Source organism: Helicoverpa zea, chromosome 1 (assembly GCF_022581195.2).
Source record: "Helicoverpa zea isolate HzStark_Cry1AcR chromosome 1, ilHelZeax1.1, whole genome shotgun sequence".
NCBI lineage: Eukaryota > Metazoa > Arthropoda > Insecta > Lepidoptera > Noctuidae > Helicoverpa > Helicoverpa zea.
The window spans coordinates 6,368,763-6,391,744 of NC_061452.1; the positions used below are offsets into that span (position 1 = coordinate 6,368,763).

At 35.6% G+C, this 22,982-nt stretch overlaps 1 protein-coding gene across 1 annotated transcript; it reads right to left on the reverse strand.

The window, feature by feature from the left end:
- Window positions 1–1,011: 1,011 nt before the first annotated feature.
- Window positions 1,012–2,543, reverse strand: LOC124631270. The gene is made up of 2 exons (XM_047165581.1): window positions 1,823–2,543; window positions 1,012–1,250 (listed from the first exon to the last, which is right to left on the reverse strand). The coding sequence occupies exons 1-2, from the start codon at window positions 1,956–1,958 to the stop codon at window positions 1,084–1,086; spliced, it is 303 nt and encodes a 100-aa protein (XP_047021537.1). The 5' UTR covers window positions 1,959–2,543; the 3' UTR covers window positions 1,012–1,083.
- Window positions 2,544–22,982: the final 20,439 nt, after the last annotated feature.

Sequence of the window (22,982 nt, forward strand, 5' to 3'; positions counted from 1 at the left end):
ATAAACACTATAAATAAAGCTTAGAAACTACTAGTTATTTAGACTATAAATAGAAACTACTAGATATTTTTATGGTGCATATAAAAGTAGATTGATGATTCGGGGATACTGTGTGCGTTAATATATAAATATGATATTTTGCTTGAACGCGCTGAAAAATCATATCATATAAATTATGTCATATATAGTCCATCCATCGAAGGCTGTGTTGATGTACCTACACTGAAAAAAGTTTTGAGTAACAAATAACAAACAATTGAGTAACCTGTTACTTAAAAATAGTGACTACATAACTATAGTTCTTATTAGACAAATTCAGTTTTGTTATTAGAGATCTGTTATTAGTAGCTCGACAAAAATGATAACTTCTTAACAAATTTATTATTCACGTTGTACCAAAGTGTTCTAGAATAAATAACTTAATATGTGTATTATAAAACAAAAGTGTTATGTAAAAATAGCCACGTTTTATTGTTAGCACGTACAAATCCGTTTGGTTAAAACTTGATCATGGGTTTGGTATAGTTCAGTTATTAGTAACATCACTATAATATTATTGTAACCAAACTATTTTGTTATTTGTAACTGAACTTTTCGGTTAAAAGTAACATAACTTTTTAGTTAGAGTGACTGCTCCGATCAGCCCGCGAAATTCAAATTTTCTTACGTTTTTTTGAAATTTGCTGGCCAGTGCTAGGTTGTATGTTGATTAAAATATTGTTCGCGATTGTAAGACGTATGTAGTTACAGAACTAATAATCATCAAAAGCATGAGTACAATCCTCCAAGTTCTAAAAGGTCTAGCAATGACTTTGACCTTGAAAAAATCTTTTTTGCTAGACCTTTTAGAACTTGGAGGATTGTACTGATGCTTTTGATGATTATTCCCGTTCCCGTACTATGGAGATAAACTATAGCCTATGTTACTCACGGTAAATGTAGCTTTCTAATTATAAAATAATTTTTGAAATTGGTGCAGTAGTTTTTGAGTTTATTCATTACAAACATACACACACACACACACAGAAATACAAATCTTTTCGCTTTATAATATTAGTGTAGATTTAAATGACTAATTAAGTATTAATTATTGTTATTATTACTTACAGTGTTCTCAAAAGCATTTGACATTATATTGGTCAAAAGTTTGATTTGTGTCGTCAGCTTAGCCCGGTGTCCAATAATTGGCACTAAGTCTTTCAAGTCAGCCTCTGACAACATTTGGAGAGTCTCCACATCAATGGATTCTTCTGAAATAATATGGATAAGTTTAGTCTTTTTATCTCCGCACTAAGTCAGTTAGTCAGCTTGTTTACTAGTACCACGGGACTTTTCTTAATAAAAATAAGAGTTGGTTGGGAGAGGACAGGCCCTAGGTTATGTAGGTGCGGGGGTCAGTGGTTCATCTTTGGGTGTGGTAGGTAGGCAGTTAATAATATCATACACTAGGAAAGCAAAAGACCTGCATAAATAGTCAAACAATAGCTCATAACAGTCCATTGCTGAACATATATGCGTTCTCCAATACTGCAGAGTACTGTCATAATCTCCATGTTTGGAAGAAAACGCTGCTACCCTGCCGTTTCCTGGCCTACGAAGGTACCTATTAGGCGGTAAACCTTGACATCAGTCGCCTTGTGCGACACCCTGATGTGTAGTAGTATGGTGCTTGCTTTTCTACTTTTGGGCAAAGTAGCACTACGCATCAGAAGAATGCAAAAGTGCATCTAACGGGAAATGCCCTGTTTAAAATAGTGATTTAACGAATGAAACACTACCTATTGTCCTAATTATGTAAGAAATAGAAGTGAAAAACACTCACCCAAAAATTTTGGAATGTAAGCTTCCAATCTCCAAGACCGCAGATAGTCCGAGATCGTTTTCTCTGCCGCCTCGTCTACCGGCGGCGGCTCCATTCTTGAAATCTTCTTGACGTTGCTTGATGATATATGATTCATGCATAAAATCGAAAACGCCGGCTTTCCCGCTTGCCATAGACGATGCACATTGCACAACAGACACACATCCACTACCTACACCTACACTCGCCTCGCAAGTACCTACTCGCAACGCAACACGAGAAGAACAGGTTTCTACAGGTTACTTCCGTGACCGTGTTTGATGCAACCAAAACGTTTTGTTATGCGCAGCATAACTTTATTCACCACCTATTATATTGCTGTATTATTGATAACCAAAAATATTCTAAAACCAACATAATCAATATTAGTTGATCACAGCCAAATTTTTCGTTTATTTTTAGTAACTTTGCAAAACAAATCTCAACAATACTATTTAGCTGGTAACAAACTAATATAGCAGACTTGAAAAACAGCAACTTTTCGTTAAAAAAATAGTTTTAGTTGGGTCAACTGTAAAGTCACAAGTGTGTAGAGTATAGCAAAACATATTATGTTGCAAAGTGCCGAAACCGAATTTTGTATTGGATAACTTAAAATTTTGTAGCTTATAACCAACTCAAATAACAAAAATATTTTTGTAAAATGCAACAGAAGCAGTTGTTCAATACGTAAATGAAATTCGTTTGTCTTTTATCAAGGTTTGGTTATTTGTGAATTAACTCAACTAGTTTTGTAAAATACTTTTTTCAGTGTAGTTGTGAGAAAAAATCCCTACGGTACGGGATTGCGGGTGGAAGACAGTCACTTACACTTCCTCAAAGCTAGTTCATTTGTAGTGCACACATACAAACACTTAAGACGACATACACTGCAACACTTACAACCTGACACTCACAGGATCGCCTGTTATTCGGTGCTAGACATTCGATGGCCTGATTGAGCAACAATATACCAAGAACGCACTCAATTGGGAAACTGTTCGATACTATGGAGCATGTGAATTGTAAGCCCTTGTAAGTTATAGCTTCTACACAAGACTTTGTCTATGTAGATTTCAGAATTTGGTCCTTCCATGATAAATTTGGCCGGAAGTAGGTACACAGGGTGTGTCGTTCACAATCACATTAAATCCTATCGCATATACTTTATGATATTCTATGGCGAATTGTAAAAAAAATAACCTAATCCATTCAGTGGTTTGACCACAGGACTCATTTTTCGTTTTTATAATTTACAACATCATGTGTAAAGCAGAGATAAAATTAGGAGTATCGAATGTTTTGATCAGTTGACAGCTGTCAGTTTTCAAGGGAGAATTTCAGTTATTTGTAATGACTGACTTTTATATGGTGTTCTAATTTTCGCACATTTTTATTCTATTTAATTTGTTTGAAAAATTCATTTTTTTATTTTTACGTATTTTTCTTTTTTCTTTGTATTAATCGACATATATTAACCAGTATATTAACGCATTTCATTTAATGTGATTATGAACGACACACCCGATATGTGTATTTAAATAGTGATGAAAGAAGACATAATATGACAAAGAAGACACAATTTTTAACTTACTTTCTTGTATTAATTTAAGGTATTTGAGTGGAATATTTCGAGGCAGATAACAACATACACGGTTATAATAGCTACATAGTGTAGAAGAAGTTCACTTATAAACTAGGCTTGATTATAAAAGACGCACTGTTTGAAGTTTGAAAATGTTTATAGATACATCATGTGTATCCATTTTTATTTAGTAATCATCATGTCTGACTTCTTAGGAAACCGTAAAAAAATGCGATTAATACGTCTATCAACAACTGTTTAGAAAGTAAATTAGTAACATAATCATATACCTAACTGTGTAAATCATGATAAAACTTCTCACCGTTCAAGGTTCTTTATTAATTACACCTAGCTAACATGTTAGATATTATCATATGAGACCGTTAAGAAAAAGGTTCGGAGGATGATGAGACCGTTTAGATTAACAATATAAGAAACTAGCCGTTTTCCCGCGGTTTCACCCGCGTCCCGTGGGAGCTACTGCCCGCACCGGGATAAAACATAGCCTATGTTTCTTGCAGATAATTAATATACCTTTCTAATGGTGAAAGAATATTTAAAATCGGCCCAGTAGTTTTTGAGTTTATCCATTACAACCAAACAAACAAAGTTTTCCTCTTTGTAACATTAGTATAGATAACAACATTCACTTAACAGTTGAACGGTCCACTCTTTATACAAAACTTTTTTTATGTAAAGCTCACCTCTCTCATCCGATCAACCACTCAAGCGGAATCCAAAACAAAATACAAATCCTACTAATATTATAAACGCGAAAGTTTGTATGTATGGATGTATGGATGTTTGTTACTCTTTCACGCAAAAACTACTGAATGGATTTTAATGAAACTTTACAATAATATAGCTTATACATCAGAATAACACATAGGCTACAATTTGTAAACATATTGTTCGAAATACTAAACCTGCGCAGACGAAGTCGCGGGCACCAGCTAGTATCTAATACACGAACTCTTGGATACCTACCATAACCCCTTCTGTAATTGGTGGTCAAAATTTCAAGCTTCATTAACCACAGACTGTCTAAGATTTACAAATAACACCCTAAACTACCCCAAAACGGTTTATGTGCTTTTGTGTCACAGAGAGGTTTCGGTATGAAATAGATGGTCACCCAACCATGGCTCCCGGACCATCCACTTAATCTTGATCGGTCTGTGAGACTGTGTCTCAACCGCAAACCCTTCTAGTAGCTTCCTAACTAATATTGTAAGTGCTAATGGGAGTTTATTACTTAAAATTATTGGTTGTAGGTCATGTTTTCAGCTGAAACGATTTACAGAAGAATTATCACAATAATTACTTTTCTTGCACCATTTCTTTAAAAAATGTGAGGAAGTGGTAAAGAGTCATCAGGCTGTATAATGTATTTTTTGACGTTGAAAAAGTGCTAATTCCCAGCTTAGTTTTATTAATTGATTCAATTATTTTATTTAGGTGAGTGCCTCACTGACGGCGGGAAAACCATGCAAAACAACTGACTGATACATTAAGTCATTGCACCTAATAATACAATTCCCTGAATTGTTACTAGGTTAAACCAACATGTCTGTTCAATTACTCATAAAGAATACGGGCGATTCGTGATGCTTATTGCATTAGTAATGCATACAGTATGCACAGCGGCTAAGTTACAGGCTAACTACACTTAGGCTGCGCGCACACTGAAGACTAAAAAGTGGGCCGACTGTCGAATCCGTAGTAGGAAAAAAATATTTAAAAAAACCGGCCAAGTGTGAGTCGGACTCGCGCACGAAGGGTTCCGTACCATAAAATCACGCTTGTTGTACAGAAACCCCCCAAAGTATATAGTTTTCAGTATTTGTTGTTATAGAGGCAACAGAAATACATTATCTGTGAAAATTTCAACTCTCTAACTACCACAGTTCTTGAGATACAGCCTGGTGACAGACGGACGGACGGACAGAGGAGCGAAAACAATAGAGTCCCGTTTTACCCTTTGGGTACGGAACCTTAAAAACGTGAATTCAATCGAAGTTTTTAGTCGGTCTGATACCGTACCTGATCGTTGTTACCTTCCGTCATCTTCATACTGATTCATGAGTCCAAACCTACTATCGGCCGATAGTGTGCGCTTACTCTTTAAATTGGCGTCATCCCCTGCAGTTAACGCCAGTCTAATTGTGTTAGAAACCGGTTCACTGCAATAATTTATCGAAATTGTATTTGAACTTCGGACCTCGTTTGGTACCACAGTGTGCATTTTAAGTGTTTAAGTGCTTACATCATTTAATCATTCTAAGTATTTCTGAATTGAAATTGTGTTCAGAACACTACCCCTACCTACATAAATTTTATTCCTGTGAACTGAGTTCATAACGGTCAAAGAAATCTGTTACTCTATCTTGTAATATCACTGTGCTATTTCCATATTTACTTAATTGCTAGGGTCGTAACCCTAAAAAAATAGGGTTTAGCTTGAATCGTAATTCAAGCTAAACCCTATTTACTGACAGCGGTGGGTACCACATTACGTACAACTCATAATTTGCCTTTATAGACTGAGTAGGCTATTCGGTTACACGCAACTTTAATCTTGAATTGTAGAAATAATAACATAGGAAGTTAACGCAAGCTATTAATTCTAAGAAAGAAAATATACTTTCTAACAACGGAATTTTCCAGTAAGTACCCGATATTAATCATTTGTATAAAATTCACGCCTAACAAGCTAAATAAATCTCTCTGGAGCAAGTTAACGGGCGAGAATAAAAAGTCACGTCCACTCGATACTTTAACTTTTTCATTATTTTAATCTGTTTTTCTGACTTATGGATCTTGACAACTATAAAATTAACGGGTTAAAAAAGAAGAAAAAGCGATCTATTACAAAAAGTATAATCTTCACTAAGTAGATATAGCCAATCTTTTTTCTTATTTCGCTGGCGGAGCGATGCCTGGGAGTTTTCCATCTTAGGTCGTTCACAGAATGTCAAATATTCAAGAACAACAAAACGAACCGAAAAGTAAGCATTTTCTCGTTTATCGGTAATCGTATTGCCGTTGTTTCGATTATAAAGATGACATGCCAACCCATTTTGAATATCGTAGCTCGATAAATCCTTTAATATGTATTTTGAAATTGGATCAATTTATTATGCAGTTCTGTGGAGTTCCACTATGCAATCACTTTGTGAAAGCGACATTCAAAGGTGTCGAGATGTCGGACTTGCATGAATCTGACTGCTGAATGCTGACACTAGTCGTTGGAGATGGAGTTAAAAGCTTCCAAGGCTTCTATGGCTTAAGTGCTTATGTTAAACAACAGTTGATAATACCTAAAACAGTGTATACATTACTAGCTTCCTTCGGTTTATCTCCTTCCTGTCGGAATTACTCCGCGCACCCGCCTAAAAAGTAACCAATAGAAAATAAAAAAAAGTCGTGGTGGCCTAGTGGGTAAAGGACCACCCTCTCAAGTATGAGGGCGCGGGTTCGATCCCAGGTCAGGCAAGTACCAATGCAACTTTTCTAAGTTTGTATGTACTTTCTAAGTATATCTTAGACACCACTGACTGTGTTTCGGATGGCACGTTAAACTGTAGGTCCCGGCTGTCATTGAACATCCTTGGCAGTCGTTACGGGTAGTCAGAAGCCAGTAAGTCTGACACCAGTCTAACCAAGGGGTATCGGGTTGCCCGGGTAACTGGGTTGAGGAGGTCAGATAGGCAGTCGCTTCTTGTAAAGCACTGGTACTCAGCTGAATCCGGTTAGACTGGAAGCCGACCCCAACATGATTGGGAAAAAGGCTCGGAGGATGACCCGGCTAAAAAGTAACCAATAGCCTTCTTCGATAAATGGAGTTAGTCTTATACTGAAATATTTTTTAAAATAAGTCCAATAGCTTCTGAAATTACCGCGATCAAGTAAACAAAACTCTTCAGCTTTATAACAGTAGGTACTATAGATATTCTAAGCGTATACCTACAAAAGGTACTTAAGAAAAGAGAGTTTTTGCAGAACCCTTACTATAATTAAATATAACGTATAGCACATATATGTCTCTACAGTTTCGTAATCCAATGGAAAGAGGGCTCGTGTTGTTTGTTGGTGTATAATTAAAATAATTGAGTTAGCCATGTGGTCGGCTAAAAATACGAGACCCAATCTTTCTCGAGGGCGCCATTAGAGGCGACTGAAGGTTAATGGTTAATGGCGAGGAAGAGTCAATATGAAGGTACATGTGTACTGGGATAATGACTTGTTGTGATCAGCGATAATTTGGTTAGGTGATGATGATTAACAACATCGTCAGTTAATGTATATCTGATGTAGGCGAACTGACCAAGATCGGAATAGTTGGTGGCTGTCCTTTGGGTTGCTTGTATTAAGCTTGAAATATAAATAGGTATAAATAAGATAATGCCAGTCTTACCAAGGGGTATTGGGTTTGCCCGGGTAACTGGGATAAGGAGGTCAGATAGTCGCTCATTGTAAAACACTGGTACCTACTCAGATGCATCTGTTTAGACTGGAAGCTGACCCCAGAATAGTTGGAAAAAGGCTCGGAAGATGATGATGGATACACATAAATAGGATCATAGCTAAAAGAAGCCATCTATCTCTGAGAAAAGGATCTTTCTTCATTGGTCGTTTTTAGAGGTCATAAGGACACCAGCGACCAAAATCCCTATTTACACAGAAAATAATATTGATCCTCGGCTAATCATTCACTCGCAAATGAGATCACGTCCATTGTTTTTAACAAGAAGCCGAAGTCTAGTCAGTCCAATCACGATCTGAATACAAAACCAACAATTTATGTATATGTACATGTATTTATAGGTATGTATGTGTATCTAACTCAGTAACCCCTATAAAACTTGCGGCTACTTTTTAGATGATTCGATTCTTAACACAGCTGGGCCTCACTCCATCAAATATTATTTACGTATTTTCTTGAAATATGATTTACATATCGCTTCAGTATTTTCAAGGCTACTTTATAGGAATTTTTATTCCAGGAAAAAAGGCACTTACTCCTACGAGTGTATGCCCTTCCCAAAAGGGTCAACTCCGTACCAAATTCTATCTCAATCAGTTCAGAAGTTTAAGTGTGATAGCGTGATAGAGTCTTACTATGGATTGCACGATTTAACTGTAAAGTTAACCGAACCGTTTTCGGTTGTCAAATCACCGATTTCACCAATAGGTGACAATTTCACGGCTGGTTATCCTTTGGTTATGATTAAAATTAATTGGTGCAACTTAATTTCGTATTCGGAATATCAGTAAGTATCAGTTGAGCAAGATAAGGCGACATTCATTTATTTAGTTGGGTTTTATCACCCGGCTTACATGTCAGTCATCATTAATTCGGTGCTGGTCTGGTCGTTTTTCAACTGTTCTGCCTGTCAACGGCCAGTAACGATCATGCATGGAAAGATACGTAATTGTATTCAATATTTATTGTCATATATTTTTCGCGTGTCATTTAATTTGGTTAATAAATAAGAGACAGATGCGTCCTTGAATTGAGTTCGTTGTATTGTTCTTATAGTTTGTTATTGCATACAGGAAAATGTGTCGTTTTCCTTATCGAAATTAGAATATGTTATTTTGTATTTTACGTGTGCTACAGGTGAAATACTAATAAATAATAACTTTATTTTAAACTTGTTTTTTTTTTAATTATAAATAGATCAAACACTCTATTAGTATAGTTCTTATCTTATTTACTTTTTGAGTCTAACGTATTTATGTGATTTTTTTAATCAATTCAAAATAATTTCTTCAGAAAAAAAATACACTACATTTAAAAAGCTACAAACCTAAATAGTTTTTCAACTCTTTCGCGAAATCAAAGACGTAACTACAAACAGTTCTAAACTCAAAATTCGTACTTGCCTTAAGCACGTGTGATAATGAATTCCAAGGAACAGTGAACTGGCACTTAATCGAGTTGCGAAAGTGATCAATCGTAAATGTTCTGTGTGAAGTTGCGTAGAAGTCGCGGGTACAGCGGTGCGGCGACGGCCGGCTTCCACGGACCGCACGCGCTGACTGAGCTACGGGCTACGAACTACGGGCTACGCGCTACGAGGACCACACAGATACCGATACGCTGACGATAGTTCAATTTGGGTATTTGTAACAAATAAATGGAAAAGTTAATCAACCTAACAGTTACAGTTTTGATGGAATTACGGAGGAATTTCATCAAAGGTAGCAAGTTCATTCGAACTTTTATAAACTAACAAGAAATATGGCAACACTAATACGCATAATCAATCAGTTTTGCTTGATAATTATTCAACAATTGATTCCATCTAAAATTACCTTCCTGTGTATTATTGCTTGTAAAAAGTCGTTCAGAAAACTACCCAGCAAGGTAATTAGACAAACGCAATAACAAAAAAACACGACAATAGACTGCGCAAGTTATTTCTCGTAAAAACAGACGAAAGCTCTTTGCGTTTTATAAGACGGAGTGCGCCACGTGAACGGAACTAAGTTTATTGTTTCTCAAACAGTAAGAAAACGGAATGCAGTAGAATCGACGTCTGACGTTCAACCGCCTACCACTTAAAGGCAGTTCAGACACGCCATTTCCTGACTACACAAGTCATAATACTGGGAAATGGTTTGTTTACTTAAGTTTATTGAATATGGGGTTGGTGTTCTGGTTTTAAAAATATACCACTGGTTGTAGTTGTAAAAATTATACGTCCTCATTCCATGTTGTTGCTTTACTTATTACTATAAAATTAATATGGAGTCACCCACTACAAGTTACACACTAAAGACGATGTTTAGCTGCAACTCTTCATTGCTATTTTTGAACACACAGGCATATCAAATTTCATGCATAAAAAAAGAAATTGAAATCCACGTGTACGGAAAAATACAAACAAAAACACATGTTGTATATTTTTATGCAAAAGCCAATGTTTTGGAATTTCTGTATTTCTAAAATAGATTACTGGATTAAGTTGCTTTATAACTAAGGCGTACTTTTACGATATAAGGCGTACAATCAGATTTATAAAAATTGGTTCCTTAAGTAGGTTCCTCAGAATCCAGTCGAAACCTCAAGAGACGTCTCATACTTAGTAACATTATTACAAACACTAACAATGTGGTTTTACTATCGTCTTTGTGCTCACACCCTTAGAAGCTAATAACGTATTTCCCAGCCAACTTCCCAAAGTTTCGCGCGTAATCACTGTTACGCAATGTTGGATGTACTATAGATAGTGAAATTTAAAGTTTTGGCCCTAATTCATGTCTTATGTGGCTGTCAGTATAATACTTAACAACTTAGATATATTAATCAAAGGATATAAAACTTCTTGAAGGAGTAGAAGTGACCTAGTGGGCAAAGCACTAACCTCTCTAGTAGGTATGAGTTTTGAGGGTCCGATTCATGTGAGTCAGACAAATATAGTAAGTGTAGTCAGAAATCATCAACCCTCATTGAGCAAGCGTGGTGGTGGTGTTCTTCTCTGAGTGAGGAGGCATGTGCCGAGCAATTGGACAATGAAAAGGCTGGCTGGTGATAATGAAACTTTATTATTTTAAGCATGAACTCCTGTATTTAGATGTAATACTCAAGTTATAGAGAAATATTGATTGTAAAAAAGTTTAAATGGTCCACTTCTTATACAGTTTCTATTGACCTATCCATCTGTATTCTGACCCCTTTTTTTAAAATTACACTTGTAATTTAAAATAATGTACTGTGAAAACTAGTTTTAATTCTAAATAACAAAATCCTGTTGTCAGAGAGAATGTAGTTACACGATGAGTTATGGCCACAAAACGTGTATCCTGTTAAAAAAGTATCTACTCATGCAGCCCGCGAAACGATGACAAATGTTTATTATGCATTTGATAACTTGGTACGAGCTGTGAATGAATTTACTAACATGTACAGGCTTTGGAATCGCGTGCAGAAAAAATAAATTATGACACAGGCAAATTGGTTGCTCTGAATAAGATTAATACATAGGTAATAAAGTATCAAATCATATATAAATGAATATCATAAAAACATAATGTTTTGTGTTATCAAGCAAATAACCGGACACGCTTGCTGTTATAATCATCTTATTTTAATAGGCCCATGATGTGTCGTCCCAAGTTCATTAAGCTTAGAGAAACGTAATGATTTCAAATATTAAGCTCGACTCTATAATACACACAACTACGATAAAACATCTCAGTGATTTTTTTTTTTTTCTTAGCCCTTATTGTCCCACTGCTGGGCAAAGGCCTCCCCATTTTGTTTCCACAGCTCTCGATCTTTAGAGTTCTCCCACCAGTCAGTGATTCGAAAACATATTTTCTATTCCTATCACAAAACGGTAGTACCTACAGAACCATACGGAGCCAAGATAAATATTGAAGCAATACTGATCCCAGAAATTCAGCTATAAATTGGACGGGTAAATAATATGTAAATGAGGGTTTACATTATTGACTGGATCACACTGTTTGATACCAATACATTTACATTAAACCCTGACCTAATTGCAATTTTGATTAGCAACTCTCTACATGAGTTTTCATAAATATCCGACGTTCATGTTTGTTTTGGATTTCATCCTGTTTACTTTTATGAAAAAGTAAATATGATTTATGTATGAAACTAAAATATGAGCGCTTAGATGGCTTCAGCTGCTATGAGAAAATCCACTCGACGCTCATATAATATCCTGTATCGAAGTTGCGTTTACATGAATCTCAAAGGCTTAATCTTAAACCTGGAAAAAGTAAAATAAAATGTACAAAATATATGTGTCGTTTGATGATCACTAAGACCTCCTGCACACTGCAAATTTTTTGTATATAGTTTCGTTTAAATCAGTATGAAGATGAATTGTAGCACACACATTACAAAGATAAGGAATTTAGCTGTATCAGACCGACTGAAATCATTGTTTGGAAGATCAAAATTTTCATTAAAAAAATGACAATCATCCTGTCAACTGTTGGCCAAGCCAACTGTTTAGTCTGCACTGGGTCGTAAGTAGATCAAACGTTAGTGAAATCTAAATTGTTCCTCTAGTGCAGTGGTTCTTAACCGGTGGTCCGCGGACCACTGGTGGTCCCTGGAGACATTCCAAGTGGTCCGCGAAGCTTTGCTTCGGGTCGTCGCTATACGTTATCTAACTTTATTTTTACCGACTTCTCTATGTGAGCAGGGGTTTTCGCATGGGCGTATATAAGTTTTGGGGTCCGGACCATCCCCCCCTTCACATTCATATCCATCTTACTTGTCCAACAGAAAAAAATGTATGTTTGGGCTACATTTTACGTAATTTTAATTTTGAGTCTTAAAAAAAAAATTTCGCGCTCGCTTCGCTCGCGTATTCAGAAGCTATATACACTTATTCTTGCATTTGTCAACGAACAAAAAGTTAAGTACGTTTGGGCTACATTTTACGTAATGATTATTTGAGACTGAAAAAAATTCACGCTCGCTTCGCTCGCGCTTTTGAAAACTACATAGACATATGTCTGTCTTTTTTTACATTTGCTTACCTACAAAAGAATAGAGCAGAATTCTGAAGATAGTAAAGAGAGTCACAAAAATCTCATTAAATTAAAAATCTGTAACTTTTAGTTTTTTTGCTAAATAATAAAGAAATGAGTGCTAATTATAAAGTGTGCTTGTATTCTTTATCAAAGAACCCTCAATTTAGGTAAACCAATGAGGTGGTCCGCGGCATGATAAACTTTTGGTGAAGTGGTCCGTCATAACAAAAAGGTTAAGAACCACTGCTCTAGTGTATCCTCGATTTTTTACTACTGTCAAAACACAGTGTCAGGAAAAGCAACAACCTGTGTCTTTAATTCGTACAAAATAGAATTTGCAAAATAAATTATACAAACATATATAATAAAGTGTCCAATCTTTCCTCCTTACATAAATAAAAAAGTGAATAAAAAGGCCTACATGTTTCCATATAAAAGCTGTGTCCCACAGACACTAAAGAGGTTACACGCCATTCAATATTCAATAAAATCCGCCAACGCTTTGAAGCGTGAAAGCGTTTTAAGTCAGATCCTATTTGGTTGGCACTTGGCATGTACACGGAACTTGGTGAATGGTCTTGCAAGACGGTAGGAAACTTTGCCGATCGCGGTTCATATATTCGATGTTATTGCTATCTAAACTTATGTCAAGTGATTCATTGCAGTTTGTGTATTTTTGTATGGTATTGACATACGTATTTGTATCAGTTTATTTATAACAGGAACGTTTTTGTATATGCTAAATCTTTTTTGCTCTGTCTGAGTGCTGTTGGTATTGATGTAAAATTAATTAGCCAAACAATCATATTAGATCGTAGAGTTTAACATATCTGCTTGATTCAAAAATGAATGAACTAATTTGACAGTTTTCCTTCATGAAAAGGTCCGTCAGTCAGTCAGCATCAAGCGAACAAGAATAGCGCGCAAAAGCTACGTTTAGCACAAATATGTGCAGGCACTTGGTAACTGGGGCATAGTATGAACTACACTGCTGAGCATTGACCCACTGCAGATGAAAGGTCATGAGTCACCGAAGATGCTTGCCACTGACGTATTTACTCGTATATAACTCTGTTTCACTATACTTAACTGTTTTTTTATAATTCTAAAATAAATATTCGAAAGAGATGGTTCCACATTTGCGCAAATTAAACGCCACTATTTTAAATTCATTAAATCAAAGTAAAAATATTCTACTACGTGTTTTCGCAGAAAATACATTTTCAAGATAATTTGTGGTGAAGTTAGGCAAGTCTAACTTGTCCTATTAAATTCTTCTGCTCAAGTTATAATTTCTTTGTTAAAGCTTTTAACGACATCCTGACGAATAACTTTAGTTATCTACTGAGTTATTTTAGATTTCTTAACAAACTTTGCACTTTCACGAGCTTACTGCATAACAAAAGTGAAACTTCAAAACGCGGACATTGTGTGCTCATGTCAAAAAGTCCAGAAGATTTATTACGTTGGTTTTTGTAAATCTATACCGCATTTTGTCGACAAAAATGTGTTGTGCGGAAGTTTTTTCCGATATTCTCGTTCTTGGCACATCAAAATCATCCGATTCATATAGAAATGGTAAATGCGTTTCGCGTGAACAACTCTCAGGCAATGAATGGAATGGAGTGAGCGATGTAAAGCTCGTGACACACTTGAATGGCTGCGAGGGATGAACTAAGAGACGAGTGATTTGGACTCACGCGTCACTGCCGACGTTATTGCACACTCCGAGTGCCCCTTTTTGTTTATGTTTGCCTACTGTAACAAAAAAGTTTTTAAATCTACATGAGTTACCTTTACTGTGATAGAAAACTGTAACATATTTCAATGTCTTTAATGGGTGTGTACGTGAGGTTTAATAAAAATAGCATCGTCCGTGCCGTAGTTGCTTAGGTAACTTAAAAAAGTTATTACCTAAAGGGTAAGCCATATTTTATAATGTTCACGAGGCAGCGCTAAAAATATTACAATTACGATTTTTTTTTATCTAGAGATCCCTTTAACTTTTTAAAAGCTTGAAATATTACGGTTAACCTTAAATTACGTAATTAACACATTTTTTATTCGTTATCATCTGATACCGTGTCTGATACAGAACAATAAAAACGCTTACCAATGACTACGAATGTTTGCGTAAACAAAGATTTTTTTGTTTTTTGCGCAAATTTATAATCACCGTGTAGCGATGAATAAAGTCATAAAAAGGAAATAAGGATGAACTGTGGAAGGCTTTTTTAGCATTAATGTGTTTGCTGTGTAAATTGTGTTTTAGTAGAAACAATGTTTTATTAATATTATACCTATTTGTGGTATAAAGGGTGCTTATTGTAGTAAACTGTTAAAAGTGTATATCTATTGTAAGATGGGTATTTAATTTATACTTTAGTTTTTGTCCCTAGTACTATTCAATTTAAATACCTACTGTTTTCCAAACTGAATTTGATAAAATTATTAACTTACATACTGAGCATATAAGCATAAGACCCAACTTGCATTGTAACCCCAACAATGCTCGTCTTAGCTCGAACACAAAGGTAAAGTATATTTCGCATAATAGGAATACAATGTGAATATATGCAAATAATAATAGTTATTATATGCTGAAACTAACAAGTTGAAGCTAATCTAGCTTTCTCAGGCTTTAGTTATCCAATCAAAATGCAAATGTGCCTTCTACGACTGACTGACGTACCATAAAATAAAACTTTAAAATTTTTGCAGCCCGTCCCTTTTTATATTAAAAAACCTCTTTAATTTAAAACCTTTACGAGATTCAGAAAAAGAAAATGTGTTTTCTTCTTACACAATTAAAAAAAATGTCATAAAAGAAACGTTTTCTTTGTAGATAGCTCTCTGTCCTTGCTATTTCATTCTTACTATTTAAAACATTATCTGATTGTTTTATTCTGAACAATTAAGTAGGTAAGCATGCCAAAAAATATATTCAAATTCTTAAAAACTCCACTAAAATTTGAAAACAATAACACTTAATTTTCCTAACTAAACATATTTTCCCCCAATTTGACCACCGAGATTATATTTTAATACGCAAACAAAGTAATTTGCAGTGACTACACAAACACAGGATGCTGCTTAAATCGTTGCACGTGTTTCTGACATCCTAGAAACTCAAAATATACACACATATTATCTTCATATGCACCTGCATCTACCTTTGTACGTAGTGCAGTTTCTGCAACTGAATACGTCCGCTAGAAATTAGGGTTCATCATACTATATTAATTTTCTATCATTCCTCTGCTGCAATATAACCAAGTGTATGTGCAATTGTGCATGTATTTTTTTATCAACATCGGATGAGTATTTTAGTCGGTTATGAACGTAGATGGATGGTAGAAGCAAGCATGCATTGATTGTGTGAAACTCGATATGGATAGTAGAATTGTGACTTGTGAGATGACGGCAGACAGAAGAGTGTGGAAGAAGAAAACATGCTGCCCCAAATAATATTGGGATAGGTGCATGAGTATGATGATGGTTGAGTATTTTAGTCGTGAAAGGTAAATAACTTCGCATCTTATTAATTCCAGGCCCCGTGTTTTAATAACGAAACATGTTCCTACTGTCTGCCATTCCCTGCCACTCGACTCAGTTTAATGTTTAGTCTGCAAAAAATATACGAATGAAAAGAGATAATTCGCGACATTCATCTGATGACAGCCACTTAAAATAAATGAAGTTTTTTACTATTCCTCGCACTTTTGTGCCATATTTAAAAAAAAATTGTTAGAGATGATTTCAAAGTTTGTTTACCTATGCAAGATTTTTATTTTAATAGTCTTCTTTTCTTTAATAGTCTAGATTCAAAAACTATTTTAATAAATAAATATGACACGTAATCTGATGTCCAAAGAAAGTATTTATGATGACCATCCAGACTCTTAATAAATAATTACTCAAAAATAATATGCTTGATCATTAAAAGTACAACAAAATAAAGCAATGAAAAGGGCTTAATTAGGTGTATTAAATATCGCAACATAATATTCACGTAATTATTTTAAAACAAAACTTTTTGCTTATTATCTCCGTTACAAAGGACCACGCAGTGACGATTATTCAAAATTATCTTAAAACGATGTTCTTATCCTTGCAGTGAACTAATGGACGTGACAGACCTTCGAGGGTGATTACGAGCAGACACACCACTTACTAACACAGAGTATAAAATAGGAATATTCAGAAACTCCACTTCACACGTAAGTAGTTCTAGTTTTGAGCTCGTAAACGGAGAATGGGTTATTATGCTCAGCATTCGAAATAAACTATTAATTTAATTTAATATTGCCAACGAAATCTTGCGGTATCGCTTTTATGTACTTACTCCATATATTTTCTACTATCGATGTAAAAAATATAGCTTCTTGTAGTAGCAGTACTTTTGAAAACAAAGCGATGAGCCTTTTTATATCATGGGAAATATTTAAAAGCTTTGGAGTTTTGTATAAATTCTATCGACATATTTACTATTCAGACATATTGCATTTCTGCGCATATAACATTAGATTACATGATAACATTACCGGTCATTTCATATTATTAATTTCAATGTCTTGATTTGACTAACAAAATATTCAATAGTAAAATAAATTGCAATTGGCCAGTTTGCTCCACAATCATCCTTGCTGTCTGGCTAAACTGTGGAGCTCCCAACGTACTTTTTTTTTAATTTTAAATAAAATGCAAGTCCTTTGTCTAATTAGGACTAGCTTTCAGCTGAGCTCTCGATACTCGACTGTCTTATTTAATTTTAACGTCATAAAGAGATAATTTGGAGCTAGTAGCCTTCCCTTGTACTTGGAAGTCGACCTTCTTTGTACTCGAATGTTAACCGCTGGTTTTGTGTTTATTAATGTGTTGAATACGAGCATAGTTCAGGAAATACTGCAACCTCAGCTTGCAAACTGGTAGTCTTGGGATGCAATTTTAAGGAACTACAAGATTAGCGAGATACGTAGGTACACACGTTAGGTCGTTAATGTGTATACCTGTATACCTATTCATTGTTATTTTGCGGGCATAGAGTAAGTAGTCTTGTGATAAGTGGGAAATGGGGAGTATTTCCCTTGCGGCACCAATCGATAAAGCACCAATGCACTTTCAGCATCTATCACAATTTAACATGGGTACTGTAAAAGTAACAAAAAATATATAACATTTTATTACACTTGCATTGCCATCATGAGTTTCAGTATGACGTTGGTCAAAGCTCTTGTAGTACGAGTCTTGAGTACATTTACAATCCCCAATCATAATAAAACATTGTATAAAAGCACTGGGTGATGTGATTCGTGCACCAATACGCTGTAGCCATTAAACATATAATGTAAGTTTAAGAACTTGAGTCAGCTGTTACGTGCACTGGACTGGAAATATCGTAATCGCTACATTTTAAAGGGTTCCGTCGAAGTACAGTTGACCTGTTTGATCTCTTAAAGCGAAGTTCTATAAGTATTAACGATGCTGACCTATATATAATTCTTTGAATAAGTAAGTACTACGTAAAGAGTAAGAGAAGTTTCTAATCGATCAATGCCTATAAAATATAAACTGAGAAACAAATTCAACATTATGTTAAATGCTCTTTTAATGACTACGTACTTATTTAAACGTTTAGCGTAAAAAAAGACTTCAACTAACTACTTTTTAATTTTACTTTGCAAAAAATACTTCTTGTCTCATAAATTAAAGCTATTAAAAGTAACACGTAATTAACCTATTAAACTATGCACTTCCGCTAATTAATCACGCATATCAGGCCATATTTTATAAAAATGTACAACGTTGCACATACAACAGCCATAAAATTTAAATATTTACGTCGCCTTCATGAAATATTGCAAAGATTTTCAGAATTTAAATGTTATTAAAAACCTCATTTCAATTAATTAAAATGGCCATAATAACAAAACAACAAAAGCTTCGATTAAAATTGTTACGAATAATTTAATAAACAAAATTGGACCCGGAAAAAACGTGACCTCCCGACTGTACTGAAATCACGTTTAATATTTTCATTGCGAGTGTACATTACTGTCGGTAACAGCGCTGTGTGGGTCGTTATTGACAATAGTACGACAATTCCGTACAAATACGAGCTAATATCCTTAAACCACTTGAGCACTGAAGTGTACCGTTTAAAAATAGTACTAAGCTGTTATGAAAATTCTGTGTACACTTTCAACGTATTTTGCTGATCTTCCATCTTTCCAAATTGTGTAAGTGCCTTTAAGATCCATTAAGTAACAAATACTATAATGTTCTTTTACGGAGTTTGAATGTTTTAGGTAAATTATATAATAAGATTAGATGTTTATCTGACTAACAACCCATGAATCTTGCTGGTATTTAAAATAATGATATTCTATTGAAGTGCTTACTACAATGGCTCAAAATTAGAAAACAAATCTATGCTCAATTAAATCAATCCCAAATAACAGTTGGCAACTATAATCAGCAACAAAAAAAAACAATCCTATTTGAACAGAAAACGTGTTTGCAATACTAACAAGGACCTTTTCGATTGCACTGTTAGTTCGGCCGTAGGTAAACGACTTTATTGCATTGAGAGAAAAAATCGCTCGTTCTCCCAACGTTTCGGCGCGGGCACGGCGCCCATATATTTTCTTTATCACTACTTACGCCCCTTGACCCTTTCAGTCGAGTCCGATTGTTTTGAGCTTTAAAAAGCGAAATGTGTGTTTGTTATTACCGCCCTACGAATAAAACGCACACTCGTAGCTTTCTGCGACAGAATAACATTCTCAGTTCACGAGTTATTTAACTAAGTTCGGTGTCGCAACACATAAGGTTTGGTACAATAAAGAGAGAGCAGGATTGGTCTGATGATGCTTTTTGATGTTCACGCCACGTTGCACATTGAATGTAAGAGCGTTGCCTCCGTGGCTTTCAATGCGTGAAAGAAGTTAAATGACATAGAAAAATAGAGTTAAAATTATTTTCTACAAAAACGTTTTTGGATTTCAATTTTAATAGCTCTAAAATTTGGTATGATTAATTTATTTTTGACGAGGTCTTAGGATCATAAAATGCAATGAATTGCTTTTCAGCAAATGATTTTAGTTTCAGAAATTATATTGAGAAATGGGAATTTTTATTTCAATATGTTACAAAAAAAACTACGTCCCAGTTTTATGTTATAGAAGTTCACAATAGCAACGTATCATTCGGTCCACTCACAGTTTTCCATTAGAACGATCGAATGGCTATATGCAGACGCGGCTTTGCTGTACGAATCACAACGAATTAATAAGAAAACAACACAAAATGGATATGACATAACAATTACACTAAAAGGATCGCCTTTCTGTTCTGGGTCTCCGATTATTACTTAAGTAAGTTGTTTCCACGGTTGTTTCATACATCACAATCTCTCAAAATGTATTTCCCGTGATGTAGGTACCTGATAACGTCGAATTCAGTTTGTTTTCGTTGTAGGTTCCATTTCAGTATCTCACGATAAAGCAAGCTAACTAATCAAAAATATTTTTATATTTTTTCGTGACTGAAAATGTAATCCAAAATCTAAAGTTAATATCGTATATTTCCCCCCAGTTTTGCTGCTACCTTTATATTACTTTAATCCGACACACGCCATTATTTAATACAAGCTTTCCTTATAACACTACAGTGGATTATTCTTTCACAATATTGTATATTATTTCCTAGCTTGACGTGTTCAATATATTGCATTATAGTTCGGCCATTCAGAGAATGCGTTCCTGACACGTCGCGATTGAACTGACGACGTAACTTTGCAATGGCGTTGCAGTTACGATAAAAATATTTTTGCTGGTTGTTTACCGTTTTAACAATTGAGGAGCATTAAAACAACATTATTATATCAATAATCAATGAATGTAGTTACGTCGTCAGTTCAATCGCGACGTGTCAGGAACGCATTCTCTGAATGGCCGAACTATAGTGTCGGGTCGCGGCACACACGTGCTATCGCCGACTGTCAGCGAACTGTGATTGTCGAGCCGACTGTACCCTACATTTTCCTATTCGTGAACACAACACCACGTTTTTTCACTCTTTCATTATTTTCTCTTTGCAAACGTACTAATGTGACTTTGTGCTTTGATAACAAATTAGATACGCATGACTTTATGGAAGCACAATTCCAACGGTTTCTAATTAAAAACCAGTGATTCAACAAAGTAAATTCATGCGGAAACTCTAATTACTTTCGATGCCCAGAAACCGTTTTACAATATTGGAGTAACCGAAAAAAAATATCTACTTTACCGCGTAAAGCCTACAATCGCGAGAAAGCCGAGACGCCCGGCCAATTGACATTTCCAATCAACTTTTTTTCAAGCCAATTATCGTCGATCGTTTTCTTTCGCAGAGACTGCTTCCTCAGCTACTGAAGAGGAATAAAAGTGAGCTAATGAAATAATAGAGGCCAGCAGTCGTCCGTGACGGGACCTATCTCCGTTAATTGACGTCCATTCGTAATGTTTACCTACATGAACAATATTCAATTATTGTCCGCTTTATCGGACACCGCAGGCTCTGCGAAAAAAGCACTCGTGAATATTTTCAATAGGTTTACGTACCTGTCAGCACAGCGCTTGCCGCGGTTGTTAAATGTCACTTCACTAGCGGTAATTTTAAAGTGGCTGTAGAAACAAAATGTTTTATAATCTTTATTTTCCTCGATATTCAATAGCTTCATGTACAGATTTGCGGACGGTTTGTTATTTTAGTATGCTCTATATAACAGGATAATTGTGATTGTTTAAGCACTGATGACAAAATAGAATGACCTTTTGACATTCAATATTCTAGACCTTGCTCAAAATGACGAGCAGTTAGAAAAAGATGTCAAATGTAAAATCACACCGTATATGGGAAACATCATGGGTTATTCCGCGGACGGTCATTTTTATTTCATTACGTTAGCGATGGTACGACGTCCGTTTACATCCAATTTTATCTGTATCACTCCCGGATGACCATCTCACTCACCATAACATGTGTATAGGTAGATGCACTGAAGGTCACCTTTTTTAACACGTAATAATTTAATATGATATGATACCATGATGAAGGCGTTATCTTATGTTATATCCCATGAAATATATTGCAACATTTCATAGGATGGAATGATTAAATAGGTAATTATTGTTACAGATGATCGATGGTATTGAAACAATTACTGCACGAGTCATCGTATCATGTTTCGACACTATAATAAAATTAATAAAACAGTGCAAATTAGCCACTCGGCGGAATCGGTCGTTTTCATTGACATTACCTTTTCCCCTATTTCTCGACATTTTCTATCACCTTTGACTTCCTATCAATTATCCTATCACTAAATGTAATGATCACTACATTTAATCTTTCAAAATTATCATCTCTTCTTTTTGTAAGCCATCAAAGGTATCGCTCCATGTTTCAGCCCACCCTTCAATATTTCCTATAATGGCTTCCACGGCCGATTTCGGCCACGGCGGCTGTTCTCACTTAAGGAGATCAGCCAGCTGCGCTGGATATATTATAGTGCACGAGCATTTGCGCTGACACAGGTGCACTCCCTATTCCTTCACTCTCATAACCCGATGGGACGGCAATCCGACACGACCGGAAAGAGATCAGCCGCAGAACCGACATTTACGTGCTCTCCGATGCACGGGTGAATCAATCACCAACTTCCAGACTACGGGCTGCTTTGTGAAAGTTTAAGAAAACCCACAAAGTGATTTCGGCCCGACCCGGGCATCGAACCCAAGACCTCGAGCACAGCAACCGCGCTTGCGACCACTAGACCAACGAGGCAGTCCAACCTCCTATTCCTCCTATAGTTATATTAGTCCTATTAAAAATTGTAGGAAGTATAAAATAAATATAGAATACTACTGTCGTACACCAGTTATTGCACGCGAATTTCCAATAAGATTCCGACCCACGGTGGAATAGTGAGGGGGAAGCGTTCATACGCACGAACGCCATATCGATGTAGAAACCCACTGACAGTTCATT

Excerpts from the sequence above, each read along its gene's own strand:
- LOC124631270 (XM_047165581.1), bottom strand. The coding sequence starts at position 1,958 with ATGAATCATATATCATCAAGCAACGTCAAGAAGATTTCAAGAATGGAG. Across the intron at positions 1,251-1,822 it reads TTACATTCCAAAATTTTTGG|AAGAATCCATTGATGTGGAG; the intron begins GTGAGTGTTTTT and ends ATATTATTTCAG.